We start from the raw sequence: 22,409 nt of genomic DNA on the forward strand, positions 1-22,409 counted from the left end.
ATAAACGTCGCCAATTATAAAAATATTAAATAAAAATATTTTCGTAAGCCCACACTGCGGACCTGCTTTTGTTGGTAGAACTTAACTTCCGTTTCAATTCATTTCATACACCACGATTTGACGAGGCGAATTAGATTTCATTTTCTGTTTACTCGATAAGTAAAAAAAAAACATTCCCTATTTTAAAATTTTAAATTCATTTTTTATTTTCCAAATTTCGTAATTTAAATTTTTTTCTTTATTATATCAGGCAAAAAAAAAGTTGCTCGCTTGCGTTTGAGTTGAAGTATAAAAGTTGAAGTCGAAGTTGATTTTTTTGTTTTTGTCTTTTGTTTTTGTTTTTTTGTTTTTTGTTTTTTTGTTTTTTGTTTTTTTTGTTTTTGTTTTTTGTTTTTGTTCTTTTTGTTTTTGTTTTGTTTTTTTACACAGTTGTTTCGATATAAGAAAATATGAACCTTTTATTATTAAAACTATAAATTGTTAGGTGAAAGTATAGTTTTTTCGAAGAAAATTTACGGATTGGTAACGCGCTTAAATAATATTTTGTGCTAATGCAGAGAGTGATGCGCTATTTTTTTTAAATCGTATTTCCACGTTTAATTAAAGTTTTATGATATGCTTTTTTATTCAATTGTAAAGTTAAAGTACAGATTAGGTACAAAACATCCTCCCCTCCCCATGTTGAGAATGACTGTTTAAATAATAACGTTCTTATTTCAGCACGGATCAATAAGTGCATGAGTACCCAATTTCTTTAATAAAGAAAAAGCATTCATATTTTCTTATGTAAAAACAACTTCTGTAAAAAAAAAAAGAAAAAGTGTACTTTCAATTTTGTTAAAAAAGGTTTTCTTAAAAAAAAACAAAAAAAAAACGGTGCTAATGCAGAGAGTTATCCGCGCTATTTTTTAAATCGTATTTCCACATTTAATTAAAGTTTTATGATATGTTTTTTTATTCAATTGTAAGGTTAAAGTACAGAATAGGTACAAAACACCCTCCTCTCCCTATGTTAAGAATGGCTTTTTAAATAATAACGTTATTATTTCAGCACAGATCACGCTCTGCATGAGTACCGATTAATGTTTTGTTTTTTGAGGTAAATATCCAGATACGCTACAACAGAACACCGACCACTCTAATTTGTTTTTTATAGGTAATTGAGGTCGCTGACAACGAATCTGATAGTCAAACTTGGGGCAAATTTACTTTTTGCATAGTATTAACCACTGAACCCACGAACTACTTTCCACCATTTTGCAGCTTCCGTTTACGCTACGCGCGTGCGCTGTAGCGTAAACGACGGCTTCACCAAGCAAACTACACTAATTTTAAAACCTTACTTTTAAGAACTATTCTTTGATTTTTTATTAGCATATAAAATTATATATATATATATGTGTGTGTGTGTGTGTGTGTGTGTGTGTGTGTGTGTGTGTGTGTGTGTGTGTGTGTGTGTGTGACAGAGAGAGAGAGAGAGAAAGGGAGAGAGAGAAAGAGAGAGAATACAGATGATACTATATTGTTAATTATATTTGGGACAATTTTGATATTTTAAAATTATAATGATTACCAAATTCTTTTTTTTTTTCATTCATTATTAGGTGGCTCTAATGTCCTCTTTACCGTGCGAGTAAGTCACAAAAATAATGCAACTATATTTTCGGAGAGTTCCATCAATGTTAAAGTAAAAGATTCACCGCTGCAAGCATTAATCCGCGGTAAGTAAATTGATTTGAAATCTAATTTTTCACCACCAATGATAGGTACGTGCAAAATGAATGCCGATGCTCAAAATGTATAAACATCTACTTTACTCCCTTTACTTAAAAATTCACAAAAAAATCAGGAAATTAACCAATTTTAATGAAATTTTCAGTATTTATCAAATAATGATCACGGAATATGATGAACCCATTATTTTTATTTGAATATTAGTGAAAATGTATTAATTTGTTTAAACAAAAAGTACCTTTACTAAAGTTATGGTTTTCAGTAAAATTATTTTTTGCTTTTTTTATGAAAATATACGCATCGTAAACTGTAACAATAAAAGAAAGAAAAAAATGATTTTTCCAGGAACATTATGAAAAAAATTCCCAAAGTCCGTTTTAATGAATTTGATATAACTCGAAAAAAAATTAATTTCTCGAACTACCAATATTATTATTGCATTAAGCTTTGTGCATTTAATATTTTCACGCAAAAAAAAAATTATAGTTGCAAAAATATTTCTACTTTTTTATTTTTAATTACATGTTTCGCATAATTTTATATGTAAGATTCTAATATTTTCCTCGCTTGAATGAACATCAAACTTTCGGCGTAACATATATTTATATAATCTTGAAAAAAAATTAGTTTAGAAACAGGAACACAGAAAACTAATTAAATTAAAAAATTAAAATGGTAAACATTATACAAACGTTCATGATAGGAATGCACGGATGTACGACTTAGGGAAAGACCCCAACAACTTCTTCCTCCCTCTAACCACCTGATGTCATTTTCTGACATTTTCGGCTTCCATAGAATCATCGTTTACACTTCAATCATTTACACTTAAAGGAAGCTAGAATATTTCTCATTTGCGGTTTAATTAAGCTATTTTTTGTACAAATAAGGTGATTTTTTTTTAATTTGATTCAATATGTTAGGACTTTACTAATTATCTTTGAAATAGACCCAAAAAAAATAATATTTATCTTTCAAAGGATTTTTACAATTAATTTATTTAACTCCAAAATTTAACTGAATTTGGTAGCTCTCTTTGTCGCTGTGAAAACATTTTTCATTATAACTTTTTTTTTCACGTGTACAAATATTTTTTTCCTTTTAGAAATTAACTTTAGGCTTTAATCTTTCAAAGTAGTCGGAAACCTACAAAAGAATTATGATAAACCAGCTTTCAAAACTATGATCTCCCATTCCCCTCCCCCCATTTTTGCCTGTACCTATAAAATGAATATCCCTTGTCTTGAGGAAGAATCCTGTCTTACCAAGCTTCTGGGACTGGCCTTCACTCCTGACCTGAAATGGAAGTCTCACATTAAATCCGTTGCCAAGGTCGAGAAAAAATGGTTTGGTCATTGTATCGCCCCAGGAGATATTTTACTTCCGACTCAATCATCTATCTGTATAAGAGACAAATATGTCCTAAAATGGGGTACTTCTGCCACATCTAGAAAGCGATTGCTCAGAGCTCCCTACCTTGACAGAGTATAAAACTTATTTCGAAACCTGGTGGGGGATGTTCTCTGCTCCTCCCTGCTACCTCTTTATCACAGAAGAGACGTAGCAAGTCTATCTCTGCTCCATATTTATTTCCACGGAAGGTGCAATTATCCTTTATTTTATCTTTTACCATGTCATTTTGAATTTACAAATGCTACGAAACAGTTGCTGTCAAGAATTGTAAATGTCAACATAATTAAAGAAATAAATTGTAAGATGGTCAACATCATGAAATTTGGAAGATAGATGGACTTATGCCATTTGTTATATATATATATATATATATGTGTGTGTGTGTGTGTGTGTGTATATATATATATATATATATATACACACACACCTTATAAATATTAGTAAATTACCAAACAATATAATCTAAAAATGAAAATAATGAAATAATAATCATTAAATGCAATTTATTAATAGTTAGTACATTCGTATACACTACCTATGTAAACCCATTTTAGATATAACCCAAGTTAACATATATATGCAATAAGTATAAAGTAAATTGAATAAAGTAATATTATCAAATAAATATAAATAATTTCTTTGTAAACTATTTGGAGAATATTTTAATTCAAACGTTGATTAAGACGTGGATAGCTTTGCGATATGTTTCAAGATGGCTACCTAAACAAATAAACGATGCTGAGTCTTCTATGAATTTTCATTTTCTCCGTTTTCTGGTCATGTATTTTTTCTTTCTAAGCAAAACATGTATGTATTTTTTTCTTTCTAAGCAAAACATGTATGTATTTTTTCTTTCTAAGCAAAACATGTATGTATTTTTTCTTTCTAAGCAAAACATGTATGTATTTTTTCTTTCTAAGCAAAACATGTATGTATTTTTTCTTTCTAAGCAAGACATGTATGTTTTTCTTAGAAGTATATGTATGAGAATATTTGATATTGGCATAATAATACTATTGTTTCTTCATAACGAAACAGACTTGGGAAAATATACCAAAATTTTAATATGCTGAAAGAGCTGTTTGGTAATAAAAATAAATATTTGGATCTTGGAATGTAGCTGTAGTATTATTCTTTTATATATCCTCTGTTGTTATATTAAAAAAAAACAAAAAAAACATTGAGATCCTAACCAAAAAAGTATTGCCATACACAAAGGGTGACACAAAGGTGTAATTGAAAAACATTTTACTAAAAAAAAAATCAAACGAATATATATATATATATATATATATATATATATATATATATATATATATATATATATATATATATATATATATATCAGGTTGACAAGGGAGTCCTTGGGGCTTTTAACTTTTAAAGTCAGATGAACGTATCTCGGCTCAAACAAAAATTTATTGATCGAAATAATCACCATCAGAATCAACACACTTCTGCCAACGCAATACAAGTGTGTTTATTTATGCCAGTAACATAAACATCTTGGGTTCTGCTAGCGATGAAGTTGCTGAAGGTGTTTTTGATGTCGCTTAGATGTTTGAAGCATTTACGCAAAAAGTTGTCGAGATGCTGTAAAAAGTGGTAGTCGATAGGTGAGAGGATTGGAGAATATGGCGAATGAGGCATAGTTTCGTAGCTCAATTCATTCAACTTCTGCAGCGTCGGTTTAGCAACGTGGGGTCGGGCATTGTCGTGGAGGAGAATTGGATCTTTCCTTTGACTAATGCTGGGTGTTGCTGTCGAAGTTTCTCATGCATTTTATCCATTTGTCGACAGTACTTTGCTGCCGTAATTGTTTCGCCTGCATTCAAAAAACTGTAATGGATGAGATCGGTCACAGACCACCAACAGTCAGCATGACCTTCTTTTGGTGCAACTCTGGTTTTGGAAAGTATCGTGGGGCTTTGTCAGCGTCTAACCACTGGGGTGAGTGAGTGTCGTCAGTTGTCCTAAAGAACCCACTTCTTATCGCAAGTCATGACCCAGTTGAGAAACGGGTCGTTCTTGTTGCGTAAAAGAAGAGATAACACTTCATAAGTTTTTTTTGTCTTTCCAATTTCTCTCAAATAGTTGGAAATCGTCGTATACGTTATATCTAGTTCAGAAAAAAGTTCTCAAACAGTTGTGTTGATTGGCTTCGACTAAGGCTCTTAATTGATCGTTGTCAATATCCGATAGCCGACCAATACTCTCATCATCTTCTAGACTCTCGTTGCCGCTACGGAATATCTTAAACCACCATTGTGCTGTAGGTTTAATAGTAGTTCATCGGCCAAACATTTCGTTTGTATCGCGAGATGCTTTAGCAGCTTTTCGGCCTAGCTTGAATTGAAAAAAGAAATTGTGCGAATTTTCTTTTTTTTTTTTCAGCTTGTATTCAACGTTCTGAAAAGAAGGCGTAATTGTTTTTAAAAGACTGTAATTTCAACGATTAAATAGAGCGAAAAACTCTTTCTAAATGTATGTATGTATGTATGTACCAGATGTATGTCAGGTCATGTCATATGCTACTGGTACCATGTTATCCAGTACAACCTGCCTCATGGTCGGGTTACCGGCGACTAAGTTGGTTCCCACCAACAGACTTGTTTCGTGAGGAGGGTGGCTAGTCTCCCTGAAGAATTAAAAACAAGACTTTCCAAAGGGCGAATGACCCCTTTTTCGGGATCAACGGCCAACTAGCACTGTGTGTGTTTGTGTGTGTGTGTGTGTATGTGTGTGCGTGTTGGGGTGGAGAGGGCTCCCGTAAGCCGTGGTGAAGGCAACCTTTCTAGGAAAAGCAAATCTCTGATTTAAAAAACCATAAAACGGGAGACCAATACCCGCATTAAGCTGGTTTGTAGTTTAACTTGTTGTTGGGTGTCTTGCTCTTGCTTGTTGCTGGTTCTCAACATTTTGAACTGAGAGAGAGAGAGAGAGAGAGATTTAGCTGTCGTACAAAGCTAAGACTCTGTAACATCATCTGTGTATAGATACTCCCTCGGGCATTTGTCTATTAAAATGATCCTGTGGCGATGGAAGTCATTTTTGGGCTCATGGACTTTAAGTGTCTGAGGGAGTGGCACTCGTCTGACAAAACGTTGCAATCATCATGTACCAGATGGGTGACCACTTGAGAATTCTAGGCACTATATATGCTTTCTGATTGTCTCAGCATTTGTTTTCAGTCGTCCTGAACATCCACAAGCCACTGGCATTTAACAATGTCGACTTTAGAGAGATTGCGGAACTTTTGCCACAAAAATTTCACGCACATGCACACTTGTACGGTACAATCACGTTGACACACCGATTCTCGCAAGATCACCGAAGTTAAGCAACGTTGAACCTGGCCAGTACCAGATGGTGACCATTTGGGGAGGCTAGGCGTTGTATGTACCTTCTGGGAAGGTTGGGCGTGGGGCCAGCACTCTCACCCCGTAAAAAGAACTCAGTCGCTACAAAAGCATCTACAAATGTAGATGACCTATGCCCCTTAGTGGCTCAAGGCTATGGATGGATGGACAGGCACACTTACAGTGGGTATCTGAAGGAAAGTCAAGCGAATGATCGATCACGGTGGAGAAAAACCATCAGAGAAAGTTGTAAGATTTTTGAAGAGTAGCGTGTAGATCTTGCTGTCTTAAAGCGTGTTTTAAGAAAGCAGGACAAAAATATAATGTCAGAGAAATTACAACAGGAACTGAAGTGCACTTTATGTGGCGGAGACTTTTTGTCAAAAGCTGGTTTTGTAAATCATCTAAAATCACACAATTAAAGACAGGAACAACAGTCTTATGAGGAGGCTTTTACAGCACATGCGGCAACACTACATTGTCATATTTGTGGTCTAATCTGCGAATCTAAAAGTGGAATGACATGACATTCGAGTATTCACAATATTATCATGCGAACACCTTTTACAACAAGGAAAGTTTTTATGCCACATATGTGTACTTTCATGTAGGACTAAAGCTGGGTTAAAAAAAGTCACCTGCGTACACGCAGTCGTACAACACTTAACTGAAGAGATGGCAAACTTCTTTCAAGAAGTAGCAATCATCATATATGTATATACTAACCTGGGTTCCCGGCGTTTCCCGGGTATTTGGAGGTGTGTGTTGAGCAAAAAAAAAAAAAGTAGTAGTAGACTCGTACCGTGAAGAAGGAAAAGAACGTGAAAAAAGTGATGTCTTTGCCGTTGCGTCCATCGCCAAACCTGAAGTGCGAAGGTTTAAATTAAGGCTAGTCAATCGAAAAGAGGGGATGGCTTTTGAAAATATCGGCGAAAAAAGCAATCCCTCGCTTTTTTGAAAAGTGCCCAGATTAGGGTGAAGGAATGAATGTTTTTAGACAAATTTTCGATATTTGTTGTCCGAAAGGGCCAAGCTTTACAACGATACCGATCTTGTGAAAATCTGTCAAAAGTTTTAGGCAAACATACATACATACATACATACATACATACATACATTTAAACAGACAGGTGAGATTTATATTATAGATGAGTGGATGGATAGATGAATACATTGATGGGTGAATAACTGAATTTCAATGATGGTGTAAACATTTGAGTTCTCTTAATGTCTTAAATGTCAACAGAATTTGAATTATTTTATCAACTATTTTTATCATTTCAGGTGGAGCTCTTCGTACGGTAGGGATTAACAGTAAAGAATTGGCGATTGATGGCAGTATGTCCTACGACCCGGATGTTGAAGGGACGACTGACCCTGATTTAAAATTTCAATGGACTTGTGTTCAGGTAAGGACAGAACACCGCTGGCGTTGGTGCTCCCAGCCCTGTACAGTTGACAGTTCAAGCATAAGAAAATATTCAATACTGCTGATTTCCTATTATCAAAAAACGACATAACCACAGTTTATAATATCCTTTTCAGTGAGCAGGTTTTCCTGCGTCGCAGGAGTGTGCGTCATGTCCCCTTTCTTTTATCTCTGTTTTGTTACCTTCGCCAAAGATGTTATGTATTTGGTCAAATTCGTAACTATGATCTTGCACAGCCGAGAGTCTACAAACAGTACCAAACCTCGTCAAAATATCATGCATGACTTAATTTAGAATTAATTTAATTTTGGATTATATAGGTCGAAGTTTAAGTTGTGTAACGTGGAATTTACAAGTTACACTTAGGCAATATCCATATGAGCTGCAAAGGCTCCTTTTTTGAATTTCCAACGTCTTTTTCCGTTTCTGAAAAACAGCGTCACACTTTGCACATGAATATTTGTACTGGTGTTTTTGTTTTCTTAATCTCATTCATCCAGACGAAGTCTCGAAATAAAGACAAAACGTTGATGAACACATAACCCGGTTTGTTCCTTTTTATTTCTCTCTCCCTCCCTCCTCTCCCTCTCTCTCTCTCTCTCTCTCTCTCTCTCTATATATATATATATATATATATATATATATATATATATATATATATATATATATATACTCCTGTGCCTAAAGACGCATTTTCATCCACGTAAAAGTACACATTTGAAACGTAAAGAATATTTCTATTTCTGGCTGTTACTACTCAACATGTTCAACATACGCCCACATATAATACTCCTAAGCCTAACTCTAAACTTCAACTTAACTCTAACACTAACCTATTAATTAATGTTAATATATCTATTTTTAATTGTTATGACTTTCTTGTTGCCCTTTTATATGCCCGGTGTTCTATATTGACGATTGCGACACTTTTGGCATTTTCTTCCAGAACTTGCAGCCAACCTGCTACATTGGATCATTGCCATTCAAGGATGTCAGTTCAACAACAGAACCTCTCTTAAAACTGGAACCAAATAAATTACAAGTGAATAATAAATACACTTTCACACTTAATGTCTTCAAGGGGATTCGGAAAGCCTCGGCCTATACGACAATCGAGATAGCAGAAGGTGACCCGCCAGAGGTGAGAATACATCATCATCGTCGTCGTCGTCGTCGTCGTCGTCGTCGTCGTCGTCGTCGTCAGTTTAATGTTGGCATGTGTTAGACAGGTTTTAGAAATTGACTTTCAAGCATTTCTATCTCTGTCCAAGTTTCTATTCATCACTCTTTCTCTCAAGTCTGCCCTTATCAATTCCTCCCATGTTTTTTTCCTGTTAACTTACCCTGCTACCTCAACCAATCAAAGTGCCCCAATCCACTAATTCTATGTGATTAAAGAACAGTAAGTGCCCCAATCCACTAATTCTATGTGATTAAAGAACAGAAGTCTCCTGTTCTACATACCTTTTTCTATACCTTTCTGATTTAATCTCCAGCTTAGCTTATCAAATCTAAGTCTGTCTCGCATTACACGTCTATCGTATGATTCTCGTACCCTTTGCCTTCCTGCAACATTTATCTTCCTAATTCACGTCCACACAATCACATTGCCACACATACATTTTTCCTTTCGTCAAAGGCAGTAAAAAAAAATGATAAAACATAAAATTTACATTGTTTATTAATTCATCAAAAGTAAAAATATAAGGAACTAGACTACCCGTGACCCGTTGAGTCAGTTGAGCAATGGAATTCATGTATGAACATGACTCTTGTTCTAAAAAGAATGTAAAAGAACTTTTTACAGATTTGTTTAACAACTTATGAAGAATTTAAAATATTAAATTTATTAAAAAGCGGATTTAATATGTGTAAAAAATATGACCGAATAGATTCAAGTATTTGCTGTTTAAAAAGCAACAAAATAAAACACTATTTGATGTAATAGGAACGTGTGCATTTACCGATCTGGATTTCCGTTTGGCGTGTGCAGATAAAATACAGAAGTATGCCAGGCTATGGTAAGGTTAATCAGCTACTGGAAAATCGGCAATAAGAATGTAAGCAGACGACTTTTAAAAAATTGGAAGAAGAAAAAAAAGATTTTAATCACGCCCTCTAGTTATAAAGGGCCGCATTAGTTCCATGGTTATTAATAGTGTAAAGAGGATAACTCTGTCCAATTGTCTAAATAATTTTTTGTGTGTAAATTACGCAAATTGATCAATGAAATGGTTTTGGGTGTTGTTACATTAAAAAAATGATTCTCTTATAGTTTTGGGATAAGATTGGAGATTATTTCAAAAATAAACAATTATAAAAGTATTGCTGGAAAGAACGTGTGTTTATGCAGTTATTATACCAATTTGGGACGCCAGAAACGTATTATGGTGTTGTATTTTAATGAACGTTTTATGGGCGAAAACGGTTTTTTTTATTTATAACGGAAAATTAAAAAAAAAATGTTTTCGGATTTATTTATTTATGTTAACAGTGTAGATAAAAAAAAGGTTCTAGGTGCATGTATTTCTCGTCACAGGGTAACTCTTAATAATTACACGTTAAAGTACAGTTTTTAGTTTATTAATCAAATGCAATAGAGTGGTTGATACAGTACTAAAACAAACGTAATTTTTAAAGATAATTTAATTGCAAAATTAAATCCATTAGAATACATATTTGTTTCATTTGTAAAGTCGGTCATTTTACTTTTCATTTTTTCTTTGATTCATTCAAATTTTCAATTATTTCGTGATACTTTAAAATTTATAATTTAGAGGTCTTTAAACTGTCGAATAGAAAGTCATTTAATTTAGCCTTTTTACAATCTTCAGCAACTACTCATATATCGAAGTTTTTCAGGTTATTTACATCCAACAGAATTTGAAAACCAGGTTACATGAACAAAATTATAGTTTTACAAAAATTTGGTCCAGTTAATAATGTAATGATCAGACGATATCGTAATTTAAAGTTTAAATTTTTTTTTTAATTGAAAATGAAACTTTCATATGTAATTTATTTCATATGTAATTTATTTCGTATCTATTCTATTTCATATGCAATTCATTTCATATGTAATTTATTTCGTATCTATTTTATTTCATATGCAATTCATTTCATATGTAATTTATTTCGTATCTATTTTATTTCATATCTATTTTATTTCATATGTAATTTATTTCATATGCAATTATTTCATGTGTAATTTATTTCGTATCTATTTTATTTCATATGTATTTTATTTCATATGTATTTTATTTCATACGTAATTTATTTCATATGTAATTTATTTCGTATCTATTTTATTTTATATGTAATTTATTTCATATGCAATTATTTCATATGTAATTTATTTCATATCTATTTTATTGCATATGTAATGTATTTCATATGCAATTTATTTCGTATCTATTTTATTTCACATGTAATTTATTTCATATGCAATTATTTCATATGTAATTTATTTCATATCTATTTTATTTTATATGTAATTTATTTCATATGTAATTTATTTCATATGCAATTATTTCATATGTAATTTATTTCGTATCTATTTTATTGCATATGTATTTTCTTTCATATATAATTTATTTCATATGTAATTTATTTCGTATCTATTTTATTTTATATGCAATTTATTTCATATGTAATTTATTTCATATGGAATTTATTTCATATGGAATTTATTGCGTATTTATTTTATTTAATATGCAATTCATTTCATATGTATTTTCTTTCGTATGTAATTTATTTCATATGCAATTCATTTCGTATCTATTTTATTTTATATGCAATTTATTTCATATGCAATTTATTTCATATGTATTTTATTAAAATTTGCATGTTCTTTTTTGAAGATCGTACTGGAACCGTTGCCCCGAGAAGGATATGTGCTACCCACCGAACCTGTTTGGCTTCGAAGTTCTATCCGATCCTCTTCCCCAGTTACGGTCACATGGGATACACTGGATACTGGAAACACAGGTGAACTTCTTCCTTTTCCTCCAGGTTTCATCGGATGCTGAAATCTTGACCATTAATGATCCTTGGCCCTCATTTGAATTTTCGAATTCTACTATACTTATTTCTATAACGGACTTCGGAACATACTTTATTTTTTAAATAGAGCTAATTTAAGTGAACGCAACAAAGGCTCTACACTAGGTATTTTGAAAGGTTTGAATTAGCTGCGCGCATATCTGTACGGCATATACTTATGTGCATCCACATTTTTATTTCAACATACATAACTTATCGAGGCTTGATCTACATATAAGTAGCGCTTTCTCTGTTTGTTTGTTTGCTTGTTTGTTTTATGTTTGTATGTTTGTTTGTATTCTGAATATTTCAAGGGAAATAAGTACGTTAAAATTTACGGCTTAAAATTATCTGATGCTGTAGAGAACAGATACTATACTATAAAATATTTATTTGAACAAAATATAAAGATATTACATAATGAACAAATTAAGCACAAGACCATTCAAAGATGTGGGGATAATAAATGTTGTTGTTCATCTTTTTTTTTTCATAGGCATCATCATTTACTCAAGGCCCAGAGACAACTCGCGGATAACGGTTAAGAGTGTAGAGTAGTCAATTGGACAATATAGTAATCATTAGTAAGGGAAATTCGCTAAATTTGTTAACTTAAGTGGAATGGCTCACCAGGAACTTGTTTACGTTGGACTTGAAGACAATCAGATTCTAGTCAGCTGGAAGGTAGGCAAACGGAAGACAGTTTCACAGGCGTGCAGTTCTAATAAAAAAGCTTTGTTCATGGAATCTACGTTTAGGTTTAGACACAGATAAAGAGTGGGAGAATTATTGATAGTGTTTTCAGCTAGACGAGGGTTTCTTGTGAAAGTTTGGCGAGGGAGGACCATAGATTAAAGCTCAGTTGAGCACTTGCCATGAAAATAACGATAAAGCAGAGACAAACTTGCAACATCTCCTCTGTGAGATGAAGGTTGCACGGAAGAAAAAAGGGCATCTCCTATGAGGCAACGAAGTCTATTTTGAACTGTATCAAGACAGGACGCCCTTTCTAGCAGCTCCTGCCCAGATGTGGCAACAGTACTCCATTCTTGGACGTACATGACTCTTATATATAGAGAGAAATGCATCAGCGATAGCGAGTAAATATAAACGCAGTAGTGTGAGCAAGTGCAAACCGAAAGCACATATAGGGTAAGTTAGGATCTTCTCTGGAGATGTCCCTACCACATGGAAATCCATCTTTAATATTCCATGCCGATAGGGGGTCAGATTTGGAAGTTAAGTTAGAGTATCCTTTAATTACGAACTTATCTAGGGAAATAGTCTGTCCAATGCCAGTTTCGCTTAGAAATAATATATCTAGTTTAGTCTCCTGTAATTGGGTTTCAACATATCTCAAATATTTAAAATTGTTTATCCTACACTTAACTAGAAATATCTCACTCACCACAATACCATATTCACTACAGATGCAGTCCTACTTAAGTTAAACCCAAATTTGAAAATAGTTTCATTGAATCAAAAGGCAAAGGAAACATAAAAATGCTGTTTTTTGTGACTGGGCGTTTTTAAACGAATGAAAAATCTGTAAATATATTGTGCGGCAACGTATAGTTTTTAAATTACTAATTTTACTTTAATCTTCGTTTGTGCTTAACATTTATAAAAATGAAATACGTTTTATTTTTACTTTATTCATATCAATAATGTTGTAGGGTCTGTTTTCGCGCTTGATATTTATAAAACTCTAGGTTCAGAGAGTCTGGTCTTCTATTATATAAAAGGCAGTTGTTTGTGTGTATGCGTGTGTATATCCAGCTAAAAAATAAACAAACAAAACAAAACAAACACCCACAAATTTGATATATTCTTAATCGGCGTTTCCCTGGAGAAATAATATCTAAAGACATTTTTTAAGTATTCATTGGGGGGTGGGGGGTCAGCTGGGCCATACTTGGGTGAGGGGGGCTTATATATATATATATATATATATATATATATATATATATATATATATATATATATATAAGTAAAACTGAAATAAAGATACAAGCGATGGTTGACGTTATGTTATTTGATAAGGAAAACCGAGAATTAATAAAATGATAATGATGTGTGTGTGTGTGTGTGTGTGTGCGCACACACATATATATATGTGTGTGTGTGTGTATATATATATATACATACACACACACACATATATGTGTATAATCAAACTGTCTTGGAACCTTTATCAACATTTTAGTATTTTGTTATTTTGTTAGGAGTGAGAATTTAAGAATTTACAAGGAATATTTGTTCTAGTCGACATTGTTCAGATGCAACCATTGTAAGATTACAATATCACTTTTGATAACTTATATTAACTCTCTTTGGACTATTGCCTTTATCAGCATTATTTACCATTTTGAAATGGATGAGTGCGATAAAGACATATTAGGAATTTACCGGGATCATTTGTTCTATTCGGCGTTGTTCATTATCAACATTCTCCTGATACTTCGATTTTAACCGTATCTTTAGCAGTGCTGCGAAGGCCTCCTTACTAGAAACAGTAGTATATTTGTATATCTAGGGTGGGGGGTAACACTGACTTTTGTAATTCAGCGTTGTCTGGGAGCTATGAAATTGTTTCTTTTAATACTTTTATATTAATCGTGCATTTGAGAATACTTTGAATGTATTTTTACTAACATTATATTTATTGATTGAGAGATGAGTGTAGCAGAAACTTTCGTTCTTAGCAGAGTTTTCCGATAGAAAATAAATAAATAGTTGAGTTCTCAACACCATTTCTTTTAATATAAAATCGTTACATGTACAGATAGTTTTCGTAATTTAAAAGTATACAGGTCTGCAGATAATTTAACTTTGCTGTGTTTTGTTATAAATTATTTATTTTTTTAGTTTGTTTTAACAATATTTCAACTGTTAACTGTTCTAAATTTTCACCAAAAATGAAATTCGGGGTGTAATTTTATTATCTTATATAAATTGATACCTCCGTTCAGTCTCGAAAGACAAAGGATACACCCTGTAGGGGCAGCTGCGCATGTAATTATGTAGCAAGGGATGTGCAATCCCAACCACACCTCTCTTGAATCGTCACTGCTTGAGTCCAGTGGTGAGGAGAAGTCTAGGACGACTGGAAACAATGCCGAGATAAGCGGAGAGCGCATACAGCACCTGGAAGTCCCAAATAGTCACCCATCTGATACTGACCAGGCTCATCGTTGCTTAACTTCGATGATCTGATGGGAACCGGTGTGTCAAACGTGATTATGCCGCATTTATAAATATTTTAGTAGTGTGTGTGTGTGTGTGTGTGTGTGTGTGTGTGTGTGTGTGTGAAAGAGAGAGAAAAAGAGAGAGAAAGAGAGAGAGAGAGAGAGAGAGAGAGAGAGAACTTTCATATAAAAGTATAAAATTAACGTTTATATGTAATTCTTTCTAATGCTTTCAAAACTGTTTTTATCATTTTGTTATATCTGAGAATGATTAATGCCAGATATTCGTCCGTTTTCCCATACAATCGAGAGAATTATTATTATTTTTAAGATTAATTACTGATTGAAGTGTTTCTTAAATTAAAGAAATAAAAAAAAAAAAGAATTCGTCTTTGCAAGCCAACAACCGCCGGGTTTGAGATCACCACTGACACCAACCTTCGTCTGTCTGCCTCTCACCGACCTAACCTGTCAACTCCTTTTATACATGTCTCCCGCGTGATTTCACGTGATTTCGCGTGACTTCCACCAGAGCATACCTTTTAAAACTATAGTGCTATCTTGATTTCTCTCTCTCGCCCGACACACACGCGGTAAGACCTCTGTTCGTTTGATCTGTTTTTCCCTGTCTTTTTCTCCTTTTCTTCTGCTAATTTAAAACAACACTGATTAATAATTATTAATTAGGGCTAATATTTTACTTATAGCGTTTCCCTTGATTTGGTGTTTCTCCTTATGGCATGTGAATAAAAGTTCTAATACTGTAGATTTTCTTGTGTGATGGTTGCTTCCTGATTGTTTTAATCATAATGAAAAAAAAATTGCTAAATATTATCAGCATTTGCATCTATTAAATGATGACCAAAGAAAGAGCAGATTTGCAGTTCGTAAACAATAACAACTCAACAGACGTTTATCATTTTTTTTTTTTTTTAATTGTAGGTGAAAGTTACTTGAACCTCACGGACACGTCTAATCTGCTTGAGCCACCCAAGACGGTAGCCTTATCCAATAATGACATGTATATCAGCATAATTGCTATCAAGGCGCGTAAGTACCCAGCATATCTTTTGCATTGCACATCTAGAATCAACGGTTGCAATAAATCCATTTAAAACATTGAATCCGCACACATAAATCAACTCCGCTGTATTTACCAAAACGATTATTCTAACATAACTGCCTATTATTAAAATATCTGCTTATTACACGCAGACGATTATCTGCAAAGATTATTTGCAAATAAGAATACACTCGTGGTAAAATGAACGCCTTGGGAAGTGTGGCCACATTGGCGGCGAAGGGAAAATTCCAGAATTGGTGTTTACGGTTAAATGTATGAATGTTTAAAAATGTTATAAAGAAGCTCAAATTGAGATCGAGAATCTGATAGCTAACCAATTAGAGAGATCAGCACCGACAATTCACATGCTTCCCCCGCCCAATATATGCTCAGAATGTATTGCTGATATATATATATATATATATATATATATATATATATATATATATATATATATATATATATCATGTGAGTGCATCTTTGAGTGAGTGAGTTCTCTATGAACTCCGAAACGGCTGGGCCGATTTTTTTTTAAATTCTACACAAATGTATTTTATGAGTCTGGGAGTGTTCTTAGGTTCTGTATCGGAATACCTTCGATAAGTATGTAAAATCGATAATCGAAAAAATCCTATTAAAAAGGAACAGTTTGATTTTTGCCAAAGTTAACACATTTATACAGCTTAACATCACAAGTTCATTTGAGAAGTTTCATCGCCGCATAAACAAGTTCTCTGAGACAGACGCGTTCGAGATGAATGTTTTTGTTTAAAGCACAATACAACTATGATACTTTATTTTTGCATTTTAAACTTTTATTCAAGCTATTATGTAAAAAACAATTTTATGAATCAATAGTAGGTTCTCTACAGTGCAATGTGAACTACAGTATATTGTGGATTAAGTCACTGCAGGGAGACATGTGAAGTTTTTACCGGTGCACCGCGGTGGGTCCCCGACTAGAACAATCAATCAATTTGATTAAAAAATGGGCGATTTCATCGAATTCGATAGCAATAAATGTATTTGAAGTGTGGAATATTCGTTGATCCTCATTCAATCCTGGACAACGTCGGGTCTCCCTACTAGTGTATATGTTAAATAATAATACTAACATACGTAGGGTACTCACACACACATATTCACACTAACGAATATATGAGCATGCACATCCTAACCATTCGCGTCTGCTTATTTACTGAACCATAAAACGTTTCTTGCCTAAAATGATTTTTATCGCCTTGTAAAATGATATATATTAATATTTTATTTAATTTGAATTATGTTTTCGTTATATAATCATAATTTTTTTGTTATTTAATTTGGATTATGTTTCTTTTGCAAAATTACAAAAATATATAAATATTTTATTATTTCATTTGAATTATCTTTTCTTTGTAAAATTATGAAAATATATAAACGTTTTGTTATTTAATTTAAATTATGTTTTTTGTAAAATTATAAAAATATATAAATGTTTTGTTATTTAATTTGAATTGTGTGTGTGTGTTTTTTTTGTAAAATTATAAAAAATAATATAAGCGTTTTGTTATTTAATTTAAATTATGTTTTTTGTAAAATTATAAAAATATATAAATGTTTTGTTATTTAATTTGAATTGTGTGTGTGTGTTTTTTTTTGTAAAATTATAAAAAATAATATAAGCGTTTTGTTATTTAATTTAAATTATGTTTTCTTTGAGTATTTTAATTTACAAAACCATGTTCGTGTGTTTATTTTGCACTTGCTAACTGGTAACCTTTATATTCCCTTAATATTTCATATTTTCATTTTATGTATGATTTCAACCGTTGGTATCTTTCATTTTTGTCCTTTAAAATAGCATTTATAGACAACTTTTCAAATGCACCTGTGATGTTAGGCCGTATAATAGTGTTAAATTTGGTCAAAATCGGATTGTTCCGTCTTTAATCGGATTTTTTCGATTATCGATTTTCCATATTTATCCTCCGATAAAAAACAAAGAACACTCCTAGACACATAAATTATATCGTGTGAAATTAAAAAAAAAAAATTCAATCCGGCCGTGACCGTGTAGTGAAAGCACACAGATAGATAAATACATAAATAGATCCATACAAACATAAAACATACAGAACACATACGTGCGCAATTGTAATAACACATACGTACACAATTGAATTGTAATAATACATACATACACAATTGTAATAACACATACATACATAGATGTAATGACACATACATACACAATTGTAATAGACATACATACACAATTGTAATACACATACATACACAATTGTAATAACACATACACATATAATTGTAATAACACATACATACACAATTGTAATAACACATACACAATTGTAATAACACATACATACACAATTGTAATAACACATACATACACAATTGTAATAACACATACATACACAATTGTAATAACACATACATACACAATTGTAATAGACATACATACACAATTGTAATACACATACATACACAATTGTAATAACACATACACATATAATTGTAATAACACATACACAATTGTAATAACACATACACAATTGTAATAACACATACATACACAATTGTAATAACACATACATACACAATTGTAATAGACATACATACACAATTGTAATACACATACATACACAATTGTAATAACACATACACATATAATTGTAATAACACATACACATATAATTGTAATAACACATACATACACAATTGTAATAACACATACACAATTGTAATAACACATACACAATTGTAATAACACATACATACACAATTGTAATAACACATACATACACAATTGTAATAGACATACATACACAATTGTAATACACATACATACACAATTGTAATAACACATACACATATAATTGTAATAACACATACACATATAATTGTAATAACACATACATACACAATTGTAATAACACATACACAATTGTAATAACACATACACAATTGTAATAACACATACATACACAATTGTAATAACACATACATACACAATTGTAATAACACATACATACACAATTGTAATAACACATACATACACAATTGTAATAGACATACATACACAATTGTAATACACATACATACACAATTGTAATAACACATACACATATAATTGTAATAACACATACACAATTGTAATAACACATACATACACAATTGTAATAACACATACATACACAATTGTAATAACACATACATACACAATTGTAATAGACATACATACACAATTGTAATACACATACATACACAATTGTAATAACACATACACATATAATTGTAATAACACATACACATATAATTGTAATAACACATACATACACAATTGTAATAACACATACACAATTGTAATAACACATACACAATTGTAATAACACATACATACACAATTGTAATAACACATACATACACAATTGTAATACACATACATACACTCTGCATATTTACATTGACTTTATTTTTCAATTTTATTCCCGAACTCAACGAAGACCTTCTCCAAAAAGGGATGAAATACACGGTGAGAGTAACAGCCAAGAATTCAGCTTCTTCTCACCCTGGAAAAGCAGAGAGCATATTCTCTGTCCTTAATGGAATAACATCCTGCCAGATGAAGGTCCCTGTATCCTACACACACTTGGAACATGTAAGTTTATCTTTTAGATGCGTCCACGTTTTTATTTAAGTCGTCAGATCTGTCACGCTGAAGTTTATATTGACTATGAAATATTACCGTTGTTTTCTTATATGCTAGCATGGGTACCCGGCGTTATCCGAGTGTGGAGAGGTGGTATAGTAACGCTATTGAGCAACCAAACCTCTAAAAATGAAAATAGCACCGTGTGCCCCTGTAAGCACAAAAAAACTAAAAATAGCTGCAGTAGCCAGGCTCGAACCTGTAACGCGAAAGAGGAAAAGAAAGTGAAAAAATAGCAAACACGTTAGCTGCCCCGCCAACGCGACTTGCGACGTCACGGATTTTCGAAATAACGTATTTAAACCGCAAGGCGTGAATGACTTTGCAAAAATGTCAATGCAAAAACTTTTTACCAATTTTATCAGTGTTCGTTGTATGTGTCGAGAGTTTTTAGCAAACATACAAACGAACCTTCATAATGAGAAAGCGAAAAGAAATGGCGATTATCGAGAGAGGATAATAAAACGAGAAAATGAAAAAAAAAACGGTAGGAAAAAACACGCAAATGTGAATGAAGTGTTTATCTTTTTTCATTATTAAACTTTGTCAAAAAAAATCGGTTAGTTGTAAACATTTTTGTCCCATTTTGACGAAATATTTTTTAGATTTTTTGTTTTGATTTTGCTTTGTAAAAAAAGTGTTTACATTATGCGATTCATTGAAAGAAAAAAGAAAGAGAGAGGGGGCGTCTGCGTGGGAATTCACGAAGAAAGTAATAAACTACCAACCGGATGTTTACTTATTGGCTGCAACAGACAAAGTGTGTAAACGGGTCACTATACATGGACTCAATGTACCCATCCGGTCAAAAGGAGAAAAATAAAAAAAGTAATCAGCCAATGGGAGTGGGGTGCGATAAAAATAAAATTTAACAATCAACGTGTCTGTGGGAGCTGGCAAAAAGAGATAAACCCCAGGATTTTTGTAAACGAAAGAGAAGGAGAAGAAGACACCAAGGAAACAAGACACAAGTGCAGTCAAACGAGGTTACCTGTATTCGCTGTCAACGCCGGCAAACACTCCTTTTTGTGACCGTTACGCGACCAACAAAAAGAAACAAGGAATAAGTACTCATTATGAAAACTCGCCCCTTTTCTCCGTTTATTCCAACGCCTTACTATTATTATTTTAAAAGGTGACGACACATGATAATAAACTTTGTTTGAATACGCAAATTAAATCTAGTGTCTTGTTGATAATAAAAGTTATTCAAAACGTTAAGTGTTCAGAGTTTGTCTTGTTTTAAATGGAGTTTCAATTTCATGCTTTTTGATGTTATAATACACTACCAAAGCTGAAAATGGCGACCTTCCGACGTCTGTGATCATACCTCTCAACAATAAGAAACTACGAAACGCGGCAGTAAAATCCGCTTTCGAAATAGAAGCCGACAACCACTTTTCTGATGGCGACTGCTATCTTATCACACAAAAAAGCGTAACCGAAAAAAATCTTTTCTCACTGAAAGACGACAAAAGGGCAAATCAACAAATAACTAAAATCTTTTATCAAAAAGGCCGACAACAACAACAATAACAATAATAATTAAAAAAAAAAAGGAAACCCCATAAAATCCAGCACTGTCAATCGCAATAAATAACAAAATAATCAAATCCGCATTCAAAGATAAGCACCTCTGACACTTTTCTGCTAAGAAACTTGCACTGTGCAACTAAAAAAAAAAATTGATAAAAAAAAACAATAACCCAAGAAAAAATCTCTTTAGAAAAGGATTATACAAAAAAAAACTTTCTACGCATGTCTCTCCAAATAATTTGCGTGACTAAAAGGCGAAAAAACATTTTTCTCTTAAAGAAAATATCTATGACAAAACAAAGAAAAAACACTCACAAGACCAACACTAATAACAACAACAAATAAAATGCAATTTTCTGATATTTTTAAAAGAAAACCCGTTTTCGCTGTTAAAGACGGCAAACACTCATTTTCGTGACTGTTTCTCGACCAACAACAAAAAAAAAAAACAAGGGATAAGTACTCTTTATGAACATTCTCCCATTTTCTCCAACAGCTAACTGTACTTCGAACTCACATATTAAATCTAGTCTTTTGTTGATGTAAAAATTATTCAAAACCTTAAATGTTCATAGTTTGTCTTGTGTTGAAGTTTCTTGCATGCTTTTTATGCTGTAATACACAAACAAAGCTGTAAATAGTGACATTCCGACGTCTCTGATTATGCCTTTCAATAATTAAAAGAATGAAGAAGAAAGAAAGGCCAAAGTAAAGTACGAAACACAGCAGTAAAATCCGCTTTCGAAGTAAAAGCCGACAACCATTTTCTGATGGCGACTGCTAAAAAGCGTTTTTAGTAAGTTATTCAAAACCTTAAATCTTTATAGTTTTTCTTGTGTTTCTATTTCATGCATTTTTATGTTGTAATATACAAACAAAGCTATTACTGTCATAGTGATAGCGGCAGTAGTAGTGATGGAGGATGATAGCGGA

General features: G+C 32.5%; 1 protein-coding gene and 1 pseudogene across 1 annotated transcript in view; one reads left to right on the top strand and one right to left on the bottom strand.

The window, feature by feature from the left end:
- Window positions 1-15,112: 15,112 nt before the first annotated feature.
- LOC145266880 (5S ribosomal RNA) lies at window positions 15,113-15,230 on the bottom strand (annotated as a pseudogene).
- A 4,510-nt stretch (window positions 15,231-19,740) lies between these two features.
- The window catches only part of LOC145266427 (uncharacterized), a 75,387-nt gene continuing 72,718 nt past the window's right edge, over window positions 19,741-22,409 (top strand). The window contains exon 1 of the mRNA XM_080122096.1: window positions 19,741-19,889. Within this exon, the coding sequence (XP_079978222.1) occupies window positions 19,752-19,889 (138 nt within the window). The 5' untranslated portion in view covers window positions 19,741-19,751. The remainder of the gene's footprint in view (window positions 19,890-22,409) is intronic.

The sequence above is a fragment of the Euprymna scolopes genome, chromosome 41, assembly GCF_053919585.1.
Source record: "Euprymna scolopes isolate OS-2025 chromosome 41, ASM5391958v1, whole genome shotgun sequence".
Lineage (NCBI taxonomy): Eukaryota > Metazoa > Mollusca > Cephalopoda > Sepiida > Sepiolidae > Euprymna > Euprymna scolopes.